At 37.7% G+C, this 16,367-nt stretch overlaps 1 protein-coding gene across 1 annotated transcript in view; it reads left to right on the top strand.

Moving 5' to 3' along the window:
• Window positions 1–4,625: 4,625 nt before the first annotated feature.
• The window catches only part of cntn5 (contactin 5), a 53,761-nt gene continuing 42,019 nt past the window's right edge, over window positions 4,626–16,367 (top strand). Inside the window, exons 1-3 of the mRNA XM_035680760.1 lie at window positions 4,626–4,795; window positions 9,760–9,883; window positions 9,994–10,169. Of these exons, the coding sequence (XP_035536653.1) occupies window positions 4,642–4,795; window positions 9,760–9,883; window positions 9,994–10,169 (454 nt within the window). The 5' untranslated portion in view covers window positions 4,626–4,641. The remainder of the gene's footprint in view (window positions 4,796–9,759; window positions 9,884–9,993; window positions 10,170–16,367) is intronic.

Below are 16,367 nucleotides of genomic sequence, written 5' to 3'. Positions count from 1 at the left end.
TGTAAGTGATAACAGGTGAAAGCAATCAGGGGCGGGGCAGACAATTACAAAGGCGGGAAAACACACAAAGGGAGGAATTCAGGGTTGAACAGTGAGGGAAAAGGGGAGTACAAAATAAAACAGGAAGGACTAACATATACATATATATATATATATATATATATACATACATAAACATTTAACACGAACATGACTAAACTTAACAAACTTGATAAGACAGAATAACAGTGTCTTTTTTAAGTTAACAACTGAATAAGAAATGTGCAAAAAAAAAATCTATCCAAATTTCTTTAGTAAGGGTCAACCTTGCACTTTGTTACTGGCTTGCTATTTTATTACTTTAGGGACACCTGCTGTAGCTACATCCAATATAACACCTTCCACCCCCTACATACATTAATTATTAATAGGGGATGATAAAATTATTAGAAATAACTTTCAATATTATGCAGTACAGTTAAGCAGCACCAGAAAATGACTGCTTTAAAAATGATAATTTAGTCAAATAAATACTTCGCTGACACTATGGCAACAGAACTAAATATGTGGAATAGAGGGGAAGAATACAGAACCTAACCACAAAGCCATGTTCATATCAAAGAACTTAATAGCTTGGCTCAAGCACTATGATTACTATGCTAAAATCCTGTGCTGTTTAAAATTGAGTATGTCAGGTATGCGCAGTGATAAACAATCTTGTTGAATACTTTATGTCCTATACTTTGGCCTGGTCTCAGCCTGCACTGACAGGTGGCTTTGCCGCTATAGGGAGAAGGACTTGCATCCCAGTGTGTTATTGGCAGTTTTTATGTGATCCACTACTCTTGTTGTCCAATTCACTTGTCTTTGTACAGTATTGCTCAGGGCTAGGAATCTCCAGATATCTACCAATTTGATTCTGATTCAGGGTGCTATGATTCAGGCAAAACTATTTCTGATGCTTCCGGATACATGTCAATTTCTGATTTCTATTTGTTACTGTAGAACCACATTCAAAATGACACAATTATTGTTATCAATCACAAATGAAGTCTGGTGAATTTACATTTACCATGACAGAAGTATGGCAACTGGCATTGAAATAATATGGCACGTTTACATGTCCCATTTAGTAAAATAAATTAGCCTTTTGGCCTTTTGTATTTTCAACCCTTCAGTGCAGCTGTCATCTTCTAACAGGATCAACTTATTTTATAACAAGCTATTTCCTGTCATCACTCGCTGCTTTTCTCAACCACACTGCAACTGTCACAGCACAGCTGTCAGTTAGAGAGATGCTGACCTGCACCAAGTCATATATACAGTACATGTACTGTTTGCAAACTAAAATCCAGTCATCTGCTAACAAATTGGTTTTAGTCAGATAAAAGAGCTATAGATTTACCATGATTTACCATTCCTTTTTTAAATGAGGTACATAGCCAAACTTGCTGCTGCCCACTTATTGCTTAAATGTTCTAAAAGTAACTTTCAGAAAACCATTCTTAATGGTGACACCAAGATGCCATGAACTGCACTCAGCGTCCTCTTGCTCGCGCTTGCACTCCGTACTCAGTCTAGAATATTATATATACTCGATATTATATAATTCAGAAAGGTGAACTTAAAAACAGGGGTTTGTATTTATAACTGTAGTACTGTAAAGCACATTATCACAATGTATTTCACAAAATTTGCGGTAATGTTAGCTTTGACTTTGGACTTTTGGTGCACTCTGACTCTGTGTTGTAGTGGGTGCAAGTCACTTTTAGACATTAGGGGACTCCAATTACAAGCCGTTTGCAGGAAATTCAAGCAGCATCCCAACATAGAAATGCATATAAATTGGTCCACAACCCATTCACACATTGGTAATAAAATGTGATTTATACATAAAACTAATTTGTAAATTGCTTCAGAATCTTACGTATGGAACCTAAACATAGTTCAACTAAACAAGAAATAACTTCACAACTTCACATTTATTACGTTCAGTCTAGAACCTTCTTACCTTGTTGGTACCGTGTTGCTGTAATTTACTGTAAATTTTCAAAGATCTGCAAATAGTGGTCCTAAAGGATATGGGAAGGACAAGACTAACTAAACATAATTGCTCAAGAGGTGTGAAAGTGTGAAAGACCAGAAAGTGGATCTGCATTATACACTCAGCAAGTCTTTATATAAGTCTCTAAATTGTGACAACAGCGTTTGCAATGTAAGTACGTGCTGACAAATGAATAAAACATAACTAAAGGAGAACAATAGTTACAATAAAGAGACATTAAACCTAGTAATTGCTGGTAAATAGTGCTCTTTCAAACACATGGCTTTTAAGAAATGTCATACAATCACTGAGTACAGGGGCATTTTTGTAAGACTAATTAGAGGCTATGAAACCAAGTGTTCAGCAAAACTATTGTTCTGCATCTTCACATTTGAGATAATTAGTATGGCCATTTAAATGCATGTTAGACATCATAGGATGTACGAATATATCTACATTTTATGATTAAGATGGCATTCAGTCAGTGGAGCTAAAACAAAGAAACAGATGCCTTAGTCTTACTGCTACTATCTGGAGTTAATATGGTTTTTAACTCTTCCAGCTGTCAACAGAAATAGTGGAAGGCTCTGTATTGTTTAGTCAACTGTGGGTATCAGCGGTGAAAAATGTGGTTTACACCTCAATTGAGCTGATTCTCAGCAAGATACATTATTTAACTGACTACCAACCGACTACTAATTGCTTTGCTTATCAATTTTCAAACTCACAATACCTTTAATTTCAAATGGAGTTCCATATCCTGCTACTCGCCATAATATATAATACAGTAATTGCCCGCTCTCCATTTGTAGATAGCAGTATTTTTGCAGCTGACAAGTCCCCAAGGGCACATAATTATTTCTCAGTTTTGTTCAGTTCCTTCATAGCACTTTATCATAGTGCAAAACACACCCACCCTCTTTGCAGAACTCTGATTAGAGTCTTGCTGAGCTTGAAGCTTCTGGTCTTTTGCATATTTCTTTAAGCGTTTTGTCCAAACAGAATTGGTTCCATATCATATAGCTGATTGTATAGTTACTTTGGAAAGTATGTGTTAGTGATCAGCTGTCATGTGTGAACTAATTGTGCGTGTAATCTTGAGTTGTTACATTTGTACTATCATAGGACAACACATTGGCACATCACCCTACGTAAAGTGGATTGAATTCCTCAAAAGTAAGTGTAAGAAGATTAAGTTGGTAGCAATGTCTAGTGACAGCCTCAAATGGAGTTTACATTTCAGAGAGGATGTTATTCTGCATCTCCATGGACTGTTTTACTTTAAAGGAAGTGGTTCTGGTCTGTTACACGTACCATTTTATTCAATTTAAGACTTTGATAACAATGATTTCCAGAATATACAGAGCATCTGCGGTAACTTGTTAGATTTGCATGTTTTCACCTAAGGCATTATGAGCCTTTACACGGTGTCTCTAATGCCGAATAAATGCTAGATACTTCAAAAAGACTGTATGGAAGCCCAAAAGGGAAATCCTAGTATCAAGTTTAAGAAGTTTTGGACTTTATTGCTAATTTTCTTTTTAACAGGTGTCTTGGTGGTGATTTGTTCCATTAAGTGGATATTAAGGCTTAAAGAGGAATAGATATAGGCTCAACGAGGCTTCAAAGCTCCAAATCAACATCTTGTTGCCTAAATGTGGATTTTTCATCACAGATACTATGCCCATGTTTTTCAATGATGTATTTTCTGCAGACTGTAGGAAATGCCTTCTAGGTTTTTCCACCTATTTCAGTCAGAGCTGTCTCTGAATCATGACACCTCCTTATCCTGCTGTCTCTACTCTTTTCTTTGTTTTTGTTCAGCAAGATTTCTGCCCTGTAGAGCACAGATTATGTGCATGATACTCGAGCGCATCAGTTTTACGGAAGACGGTAGTACAGAGAATAGTACAAATACAGAGGTTACAATATAGTACTGTAATGGCTCAGTATTATTAGGTTTGGACCCAAAAACAAAACTCAGAGACAAGGCAGGTAAAGTTAATTGTTGTTTTACTTGTGGTCATAAAAAGGCACAAACAGTCAATATTAGATAGGTAGGGGGGCAAAGTCCCAAAAGCAGGAAGGGGTTCATGCAGTCAGGAATCAGGCAGGCAGAGATGATGACTGGACTGCTAAACTGAAAGCACATCAGACAATCTGTGAAGAATGAATGGGATTTGCCTGGTATACATACTGCAAGACTAATAGGGAAGTGGGAACAGGTGTGCAGGTGTGCAGGTGGTCGGGGGAGATCAGGTGATGAAAAATGGCAGGAACACAGAGGGAGGTAGAGTTAGTATATGGCGAAGGCAGAGAGCAGATATAAAATGGGAAAATAGAATCAGGTCAATGTGGAAAGTCTGGTGTGTAACCATAACCACAAAAAATTGCAATTGTATTATTCTTTCTCTCCATTTGAACATGGATTTAAGATACTTACCAAATACAAAAAACATTATTTGGACCACATTTTTGTTACCCTTGAGTAGTAGACCAAGTTTACTAAAGTCATGACTATATATGATGTAACTCTTTGCTGTGTTTCTGCTTTTTTTCCCCCAGACATTGCAAGAGCTGTTGCAGCACGGCCTATATCATATGCAGCGGTATTACGAATGAAACCAGACAGCTCGTCAGTGCTCAACTCGCGCAATAGACCCCGACAACACCACAGTGGTGGGCTGGTGACTCCTGACTGGCCTGCTTTCTCCAGTCACCCCCTGTCAGCCTTGAGTCTGCTCAGCTCTCAGGAGGACTACAGGAGTGAAGGTAAAACTAATGGTGCAGTCACACCTACAGTTTCTTTGCTCTTGTCTCTACCAAAATGGAAAAGTTTTGCCTTTGGTTTGTTAAATTTCACATTCACACTTACAAACCAACTAACCAACTTTACACAAAAGGCAAATGACCTCACAAATAGCTCATTAATAGTACAATTTGTAAACGTGTCTTTGTGCATAGATTTCATTCGCAGCTCAAGCCAAGGATAATGAACACTTGTGTACACAGTGGCATTATTTGCCCGCTGTGGTATTCATTAGTTAAAAAAATGAGAAGAAGAAGAAGTTGAATAATCTGTAAAAACCGGTATGCCTTCAGTTTATTTTGTAAGATGTTATTGCTGGCAATCAAATGTCAGCATCTTCCTCCTTCTGCCAAGAGAGATTTGCATTTTTGTGCCTTTATCTAGTTAATAGTGCTGGATTGCATTCTCAGTTCTGACCATCAGCCTTGTAGCAGCATCATGCAGGACTGAGACCTGAATTTTCAGGTGGTCTTAGTGTGAACAGGTGGTGCCACATGAGTTCAGATGACATTGTTCCCACCCGCCGAAATGAACCAAACTAAAAGGGTGGACACTCCAAAGTTTGAATAAACCTCTCCAAACATGATTGGTGTGAATGCACTCTATCGCTATCTCTGCAACAGTCTGCCATATCTGGTCACACTTTATGTGTGAAGGCTTCCTGCCTGTTTAGATTTGGTCTGGAAATGAATCTCACCTATCCATCATCACTGTGCATGGGCTGCAGTGACCGGGGTTGTGCCCTTTGTGAAATTGAAGTGGGATCATGGCAATATCCAGCTCTCTTTGTGTTCCTGTCACTATGGAAGCTATAGATATGATGTATATCTTTTGTCAAAAGGGAAGATTTAATATCCCAAACACATCATGGAAACACACTGTCATAAATCTACATGGGTCACTTCCTGACTTACAGTATGAATAATTGTAGAAGATGTAATGACACATTGGTGCTTTAATATGTGATTAATCACATCATGCTTATTGCATTTGGAGTGCCTAATTAATGGAAATCTGAAGTAGCTGCTGAATTGGCAAAAAAAAATAGCAGGCATTAGGAGTAAGGAGCTGGTGACATTCAAATCAAGCAGAAAATATTATTTTTTTGTTTTTGTCTTTTTCTGTTTCTGTTTCTCTTTCTTTTCCTTTCTTTTCTGTGCCTTTCTGCCTATCTTCTTGTCTTTTTTTACTTTCTGACAGCATTATCACTATGTAGCCATAAAATGACTTACATCTCTATCACCAAGGTGAGAGTAATGCCTCTCCATTGTCAGTGGTGACAAGAGCATTATACCATTGCACTGGATTGATGTTCAGTGGATGAAATGGATGCCAAAAAGTAATGCACCTTTCGTGGCTCAAAGGGGATATTGCTTTTTTGGCTCTGTGACTGACAGATGGCCATGGCACTTGAAGTTGAGTGATTTAAACAACTTCTGTGCTTGTGTATGTGTTTGTATTTTACACACACACACACACACACACACACACACACACAGCCTATATGTCCTTGCTTCTTCATCCAATTCTTTAAATTTTTGGTCACAAAAAATCTATTCTATGTGGACACACGCTCCACTAATTAAACAATAATTAAGCATCTTGGTGTCCCAGAAGAAGAAAAAATAATAATTTATCAACCATTTATTTACATGTCTGGACACCTCCGACTGCATTATCATGCTGTTACCAGTAAATTACCAATAAAAATAGTGCTTCAAATATTCATTTATTAAGTATTGTCAGTCTAATCCATTGTTGGTTTCACCTGTCACCTGAGGCATAAAACATAGCTGTTTTTATGGCTCTCTGCAGTATATTATATATTATTTATTTTCAACTCTAAACCAGAACTAGAGTGCAGTCAGAAAGGACAATGGCATTACTTTGCTGTTTTGGCTTTGTGTTCCATCACACTGAATTTAAAAGGTTAAAGTGCCAACATTCAGCTTTAATTCAGATGAATCAGATCAGAAGGACATTGTGGTAATTGTAGCCTGTTTTATGCATCATCACCTGATTTGAGGGGACAGAAATTATTTGGAAATTTTAACATAAACTGGAAGTCATCACATTTAATGATACTGATTCTTCATGACTGCCTATAGTCTATGATCCACGGACATCAGCATGGTACTTTCACTTGTTCCTCATTTAAACTGAAAGTCAGTACCAGAAACCTTAGCCCCTATTATTGTTTCAATTGAAATAGAAATAATTTCATCATACATCACAGCCCACTCCACGAGCTAAACCAGGGCAGGTGGAGCATGCTAGTATTGTTGGATGTATGTAAGGATTGATAGACAAGAGAGCAGTGCAACGAAATGTTTTAACACTAGTAACACTGCAAACACTTTGGCTTTGCTTTATATGCACAACAAGGTTGCAACTTAATATTGATTCATTTTCCTTCACTGATTAGGGTATTATTTCAAAACCTTTTTATTTCCCTGTAGACCAGCAAATTGCAGACAAAGGGTTGGTGAGATTATAGATACCCTGAGAAAAAAGTCATGAGTCTTTTTTTGTCACCACATTATTCCTAAATAGTAAGAAGTACTCAAGACTGGTGACTTGCATCGTTGTATTATTTATGCACCAGATCAGATGTTATGCCACACAAACTTAAATGCTCAATATAATGATGTCTCTTTACACAAATAGCGTTCATTTTCATACACTATAAGAATTTCTGCTGCTGCATTTTGGCGTCACATGTAAACACAAGGAGCACATCGCTATCTGTTCACTAGGTTTACATTCTTCATGAATTCATTATCTCATCAAGAAACAGTTCCTCTAAAGAACACACAATGCAGCTGTCTTTTGTAGAGTCTGATGCAATATACCTAGGAAACCCTCTACAATAAGTGCATCACTTCTGTGTTAACAAAAGGCAAGATCAAAGAGTAGAGCACTCTGAAGGAACAGAAGAGAATTGCAACAGGGACTGTCGAGCAGAAAATACTACACCAACAAGCATATCGATATGAGGGTACTATTGTGCCGCGGAGACTTCAAATCTTACACGAGAAGCACTTTAAATCACAACAGGAGCAACTTAGATTTAAATCAGTGTGGCATAGGTGTAGTCATTAAATTTTGCAAATTTTACATCATATAAACATTTGTAATCCAGGTTTTCAATTGAACTCCATACTGCAAAAACATGTTACTTTGAAATTAATTTCATTGCAACATCCTGTGACTCACCTTCTGGATATGTGCCATTGGAAACTTAAATCATTTGTTGCAAGGCAAGGTAATCTCATTCCTTTAATCCTTGAATCTTTTTGCTAATCTTATTTATTTGGTAATTTAATTAGAATTGCCTTAGACCTACTCGCTTGTCTAATCTCAACTGTGGTAGTGTGGCGTTCGCAGTTTTGATGTTTTGTTGTATAATTTCCCTGTCCTAATAATATGGTACAACATCTGTCAAAGATATATTTACACTTCTGACAATGATATTTTAATACATATGGATGTAACAAACTGATGTTGTCTGTGATTTATACAGATCTGTCTCCCCGTTCATCATTTTGTAAGGGGGCTCTGATTGCAAAGCACTTTTCATGGCCGTGCTTATTACAAAGCCTTAATAATGCACCTCGCCCTTCCAGGCACAAAAATGACAACGACATAATGGCAGATTGCACAGTGCACTTAAAACGATGCTCCAAATTTCTATACTTTTTGGATACTTGACACTATGCGATGGTGTGAGCTGCCTGTTATGTGGCTATAGCATATAGTATAGTATGTAGCAGCTGTATGCCAAGATTAATGCCTATTGGTTAATTAATGTACCCAATAGAGCCTGGGGCTTAAACTCACAACAGGTGAGTAGTTAATACAACCAAGAGGGCCAAGGCTACAAACCTTATAGATAGAATAAAATAGATAGACAATTTGGATACATTTGTGGTATTAAATTAGATTTGAAGAGCAACAAGAAAAAAACAAAAAACCTTTCTGTTGTTCAGTTTTTGTCACGTAGATACAATATTTTATTACATTCATTTGTATAGTGCAATTGAATAATACCATGTTGATGCCCAAAGATAAGAGCTGCTTACAGTAAGTATTTGTTAACGAATGTTTAAATCCGAGACAGAGCCATTTTTTGTGGATAAAATTTTGACCATAAACTTGTTTTTATTTCTTGCAATTTTGCTTGTAGAGCTTGTTATGAAAAAACAGAGGCCTGCCACTGACTATTAGGTAGATAGTAAACAATGCTGGAGAACTGACAGAAAAGGGAAAGATTGTGTTGTTGTAACATTTCTTTCCTGACAAATACAAAAATTGCCTATGTTCAGTAGCAGGGTGGTGGAAATTTTTCTGTAAAAGGTCAGAAATAGACCACTGTGAAGAGATAAATAGTATGTCGGCACAAATTAACTAACAGTAAATTACCAATGTTATCCCTCATCTAACATGGGTGTGTACCACTCGGTACCATTGTTTGAATATGTGTTTTGTGTGACATTTCTAAACCTTTTTTTCCCCACCAAATAAATCATGTCCAACCAGGTTAACTGTATGATCACAAAGAATCACTTCTAATTTAAGAAGTTCTTATTTCTGCTTTAGAACTGCCTCTAGGCTTAAGGAGGCTCCTCGTGTTGAACAACCAGATCATCTATACAATATATCACAGTACATCAACTATCCAAATACAGAGTGCTGCAGAATGCAAGTGATTGTTATAGTCTTTTTTTGTTGTTTATAATTCCCTCACAGTATGCAGCTGTACATCCTCCTTCCCTCTTGTCTCCTATAATAGAGGTTGGTAGAAAATATACACATGCACTAACCAAACTAGGGAATAATAGAAAAAGTAATTGGATGTTAAAACTGAATGGCGCTCATGTTGTGATAATTGCAATCATCCTTGTTTTTATGTCTTTTTTTCTCATAGAAAGTGAAGAGTTTGGGCCTGTCTTTATCCAGGAGCCAGACGATGTTATTTTTCCTTTGGATTCTGGTGAAAAGAAAGTGGTGATGCACTGTGAAGCACGGGGGAATCCACCACCCACATACAGGTGTGACATAGATTTGTCCATCTCCTAATTGCAGTCCTACTTTCACAGCTCATTAGCTTGTTGCTCCTCACAAATGTATTAAAATCTCCTATTCTTCTTATGTTTTTCAGTTGGTACATCAACCGGACAGAAGTAGATGCAGAGTCAGATTATCGCTACAGCGTCATTGATGGAAACTTAATTATTACCAATGCAAGTGAGATCACTGACTTCGGGAAGTACCAGTGTAAAGCAGAGAACAGCTTTGGGACGGTCCTCAGTCGAGATGCTCTTTTACAGTTTGCATGTGAGTAAACTTTCTATTTATTATTCAAAAATCTTTAAAATCCTACATACATACAATCAAATAATATATGATATACTCTATAGCTCTTTGACTGTGTTAGAAAAATGTACATTTTATTCTGTCTTGGGTGAAGAACATGGCTTGTGTGAAGCAAATAATGAGCTTCAAGCTCTTTCTCTCTCTGTGTCAAAATAAACCTGTTTGGTTCCAGGGGTAAATAAACACTACACTGTCTACAGTAAGGTTTCGATGCTGAGTTTAGTTCCCACCGGCTCCATCTGATACTGTTGAGTTTCTCTGCTAACAGGGTATGTGCCCTCAAATGCCATGTCTCAATGGTAAATGAGAGCAAAAAGCACATTTCTTCCCCCAGTAATCCCCTGGACTAACTCCAAAACATCACCACAGGCTAAGGCAGCATACACGGAGAGACCAGGGGCACTATGCTCAGAGGAAAATGCATTGTTGGTTTTCTCTACAGTTTCCTCGGGAGCAATGACCATAATAGCCTTATTGGCATGTCTACGGGGAGATTACCGGTCTCACTCACTGAGCTGTTGCTAGAAAGTATAGTACATGGTCCCATGTGTTGTTATGGGGACTTGCAGTTGTTACAGGAATTACTCAGGAAACAAATGGCTAGATTAGCCTGAAAGTATGTAGACAGAAAAAAGGAAAGGAGTTCTGTTTCCTAGAAGAACAATTTTCTTTAACAGAACTGAAGTTTTTTGGTTTGTTTTATACTCTATTTGTTTTGTTGTTTCATATATATATCAGCATGATCAAAAAAGTGAACAAAAATCAGAAGAAGACCTCTCCTAAATTAAATATAAGCCAGACAGCATTGGCAGGCAGGGATGCCCAGATGGTAAAGCACAGACATGCTTCAAAAAAGTGCTGCTAGTTTCTAAGGGACAGAAGCTGCACCTCAACATGTACTTGCATCTGTCCTCTCAACTGTCCAGATCTTTGCCTCCCCCTCTTTTCACTTGCGTTTCAAATCAGTATGTAAAAAAATGAGCTTGAGCCCTTTTTTTCCTGAAAAACTGAACCCAAAAATGAGCAATGTTACAAGTAGGGTCTCATTTATTAGGTGAAGCTTCAAGCTGAGACATGGGTAGCTATTTTTAGTTTTGCATAAATGCTGTGCATTTGCTTGACACTATATTATTCATCAGACTCATACTAGCGATATGTAAGATTCAAAAGTTTGTGTTCTATCGAATCAGTGTGGTGTTTTTCACTGTACTGTGCATTTCATTTGATGAAATTTCTATAGAGTTTCTGTAGGTGGCTTTCACTCTCTATCTGTTAGACAAAGATGACAGAAGTTGCTCGTTCTGTCCCACTTGAAGCAAAGCTGTGATGTGTCACATAATGCAAATGGCTGCCCAGATTTGTACTGGAGCATGCATTTTTTACTGTTTTACTGTGTTTAATGATTTAAGCTCAAACATAATCACAATGGAAACTTTAACCTTCCTTTTCAACAACTGTCGGCCAACAAGACAATCCAAAGTATTTGAGTCTAGCACTTTAAGATCCGCCACCTGTAATGGCTGCACAATCCTGGCTCCAGAAATAAAAAATCTGAATGTATTGCTGTGGAAGATTTGAACCAAATAAATCTTTTCAAATCTAAATCAGTTATTTTTTATTCCATTTAGCCCTTTTAGGTATTTGCATCTAGTTAATTTGGCCAATTGCAAATTTTCCAATGTGTGTCTTGGCCTTAATTAAAAAAATTAATTAAGTCTTAAAGCATATTAGGGATTAAGCAGAGGGTATATTTGGGGTCATGTCTGGTTGATTGGCAGGTGTGCCTGCTGAGACGATGGCCACTTCCTCGTCACACATCAACTTCACCCAATCCACCTTTGCACAAAATTGGATTTTCTAGTTCCAATAACCGACAGGTCAGTCAGTATCCTATTGTTGGGGGCGTGATAGGGCTTAATGTGGAAAGATGCAGCGTAGACAAGAGTGTGCCAGGTTCTAGGTATTACATTAAAAACAGCTTATAATCGCCTACAAAATTATATCATTATTATTAAACTCTTCTTGCCAAATCACAGCAATGTCAGTGCATTGCAGCAGAGTAGCAAATTCTCTGTGGCCTGGGGGTTTGAAGCCACAGCCCCAAAATATCACTCACTGAATAAAAATGTGGGGATGTCTCAGCTGTACTATTAAGTCGGGAGCAAATCCCACATTTAACCAACTGTCGTGGTGTGGTGATGTCTAAAGAACCAGTCAGAACCGTCTAAGTGGGAGAAATAATCTTTTTTTTGTGTAAGGGTGGCACATCATCACACTGTGTAAGAATCACTAAAACATTTATTTGTTCTGTTTGTAGATATATTTTAAATAATAACAACAATATTTTTTCAAGATCATCCACATTAAGCTAGCTGCCTTATTGGGGTTGTTTCCTAAATAAGTTTAACTGATGAGAGCTCAATGCCTTCTGAACTTTATCAAGCTGTATTCAGAAAACCTGTCATGTCACCTCGTCCCATAACCGCGTTTATTTTTCCTCTAATTTCATCCAAGCATATAAAGTGACAAATTTGTGTGACCGTTGCCTCAGCTTCAGCATCAATGTGTAATAGTCTCTTTCCCAGTCTACATTTCTTTAAAATGCGACCCTTCAAAAGGCGAGCCACAGAAACAAAGAGAGGTGCCCTGCAGCACAAATTTGGATGCAGAACCTTCCCTCTCTCTTTCAGCATAACAAATGGTGGGTATTTATCACTCAGCGTGGAGCTCAACTTTTTCTTCCCTTTTCATGTTGGCAGCGCACATTTTCATGCATTGACACAGTTGTCGACTGCTTTATAGTTCAGATACACATGAGCACTTCTTTCCCACGTAAGCTGTATATTTTAAGGAAGTAATTACATGCTTTTATATGTTGGTAATGCTTGAAATAGACTGGTCAACAACATTGTGTTGTACACAATCAGAGCACATATTGAGACATACATGTTGCTGCCTGCTGACATACAGTCATCTCTGTTTTAGATAGTGAACATTATTCTCCCAATCACAAACTACCTGCTATCTCTTCAAGCAGAGCACGTTAAATCCCGGAGGTATGCAAAATTCTTTATTGTGATTTATCAAGCAGTTGCTGGCTGGTTTGGTTTTATTATCCTTTTAAGAGTGTTTTTATTAGTGGGTTAGTTTAAGATTTTTTTTATCTATGCTCAAGATATTTTGCCTTACTAAATCTTGGTGGGCATTAATATTATCACTTTTCTTTTTTCTGCGTGCATATAAGAGGATAAAGTAAAAGTATAAGATACATTTAAAAACAAAATAGTCAATTGTTTAGACTGGTCTGGGCTAAATTAATTTGTGTGTGGTGCGCAGTACGCACTCCACAATACACTCTGGTCCTGAAGGTTGTTAAGTCAAGCTGGTGAACTGAACACAGCCCAGTTTCATGCAGGGAATCAGGGGAGAGCTAGAGTGGACCAGCCACAGTGCATGAGGAAAGGTTCAGTCAAGACTCTCTATATTCTACCCCACTGGTCGTGTACTCTGCTCCAAAGATGTTTCAGTAGGATGCTTTTTTCTCTCTTTGTTTTGAAATTCTGAGCTGCTGAACTCACACTTGGGCTGTTTTTCAGCCGTGACTTTGAAGGCAGCAGGCAGAAAGGAGGCCTCTGATCTTTCTCCCCAAAGAGTTCTTCTCTCTCTGCAGACGTGAGTCTGGCTGAGGCTCAGGTATCGAGCCACTCTGAGCAGTACAGTAGTAATGAAATTAACGGTACGCCTTGACTTGGGCATTGGCAGACCCACACTCACACACACACACCCCATTCTGAAATGTTCTACAAATGTGAAATGATCAGTAGTTAATGCCCATTGACTGAATTCATACTGATCTTTAAATAACTAATTTACATTGAGCACCTGCTCCTGTGCTTGCTGCAAATTTCATCACTGCATTTCTGGATTTTAAACATTTATAGGGACATATGTTGACTTGTAATTTTTGAGGATACTTTAATGACCGTGCTGTTTTTACATTATTAAAAAGGCATTAAATATTGATTAACTTACATAACTATTTTGCGAAGGGAAAAGATAGGTAAGCATTTCATTTTAACCTCATTTTATTTTCAATGACTAAAACACTTAGTCCTTATTTATTTATTCTACATACATACATGCTAAGGAACCATTGAGCCTCTACATTGTACTTCTCACTTGGAAATCAAACAGCGCTGTAGGTTTAGGTGGCTCTTGGATTTTTTTTTTCTGACTCCCTTATGGTGGCTATTACTGCTAACCATGACTTATTTATTCCAAACAACCAGTGTTGCTGCAGCCGGAAATGTAAAATGTATAATTTCTCGTGTGCCTGGAGATGTTTACCAGGAAAGAGCTCCCCCATTACTGGGTGTTTTCATGTTTTCAACAACAAGTGTGATGGGTCTCTTAAAGTGGAAATAGTGAATTGTAGGTTGAATTGTTATCATAGGGGTTGGTTATATAGCGTAGCAAAATGGAAATATATAAACATAAAAATTACAGTAGGAAGACTTGTATTTCCACAAAATGTAGCCTGGCTGAATAATTGAAGGTGAAGGAATATCCACAGGAGCACATACTCACATCTGATTGCTGCCAAGTACAACAGTCACATTGTAGGTTAGTGATTACTTTCGTTCTACTTTAGTAGCTGTTACAGCCCTTGGTCAGTAGTCATTAGACATCAATGTTTTTGTCTTTCTGTTATTTATTCACTTATTTACTCAGTCATGCATTCCAGTCCTCACCTTCTTTATCAATAGATGAAAAATCTATTTAGCCTACATATTGTCTATTTGCTCATTAAAGCTGCAGTAGAGAACATTGATCCATGATAACTCATGATTTATGTTTGAATTCAAAGGGAAACAGAGGTATAATGCAGCTTAATTGACAATAAGGCAGGTTTGTGACAGCTGCTGGTAAATCAATAGTGAACATGGTGACAATCAGGGGTCCTCCATCCTCATACGCTGGTGGCAGCATGTTAGCGCACATAAATCACACATAACAAATGAGCAAGAGGTGGGATCTAGTTTTACTAGGTTAGCAGTGTAAAAGATTACAAGTCAGGGTTCAGTATAAAAGCACTCTGCAATATGAACCAGCCAGCAGCCCCTAGTTTGAACAGAGGAACCTAACATTGAATTGACGGTCCAATCAGTGGGAAACAAATTAAAGGTAAAAGCTTCAGTCAATCAGAGTTAATTTTACAGTCCCAGTTAATAACACTGGGAGCCAAGGTATCTACAGCCATTTGCATTTCAGATATGTTAGCTTTGTGTATTGTTGTTCCAGTGTTGCACACTGTCTAGAGCTGTCTTCGATTTGCCTTGTTTTAAGTGGTCGGTATGGCAGATTGACTTGTGGTGTGGATTGAATGCTGGCAAATCCAGGTTGTAAGACAGGCTACTCTCCTGCTTCATTCTACTGAAAAAGTATAGCATACCACATGAAATATTTACTCTTTCTCCTTTTTTTTATGTAGTTAAGGTATTTCTGCTCACCAAACTCTTACCATTTTTTAATAAAGGGTCCAAGTTAACCTGTTGTTATGTACATTTGTTCTGAGCTGTTATTTTTTCTCTTCTTTTGAACTAAAATGTTTAAATGTATCGTCACAACCTGTACATAAAATGAAATGCAACTCTATGCAACTTTAATGAGGAGAAAAAGGAGACCACACTGATGTTTTGAAAAATAGGGAAATACACTTTGACAAGAAATTGACTTTGTGCTACATTTGAAGATGAAGGCCATGAACTATGATTATTATTAAATGTGTCAGAAATTTAGACGAAACGCAGTTTTCACAAGTCACTCGGAGGCATAATTATCAAACCGTTCTGGGGTAATAGTCAACACTGTACCTCAAAGTGATGAAATGAAAGTGTTGGAGACACAGAGACCCGCCCTGGGTCAGCAGTCGCCTCATTTCCACGCTTTGGCATTGCTTCAACTAGAAATGAAGGAGGCAGTTTTGGGTCCTTGAAGACTGCGGTTCTAGGATTTGTTTTGTTTTCTTCCACAGAAAAACAACTAGGTGAAAACAAACACACTGCCACATTAGTACATTTAAAATGTCAGTAAATGAGTTTAGTTAAAGAAATCTAATCTAAGTTAATGTCTTCTTGTTCTTGTTAACCATTTAATGCC

The sequence above is a fragment of the Morone saxatilis genome, unplaced genomic scaffold, assembly GCF_004916995.1.
Source record: "Morone saxatilis isolate NCDOM2014 unplaced genomic scaffold, NCSU_SB_2.0 Contig8, whole genome shotgun sequence".
Lineage (NCBI taxonomy): Eukaryota > Metazoa > Chordata > Actinopteri > Moronidae > Morone > Morone saxatilis.
The sequence above is the reverse complement of the archived record's forward strand: the minus strand, read 5'-3'. Positions and strand labels throughout refer to the sequence as shown.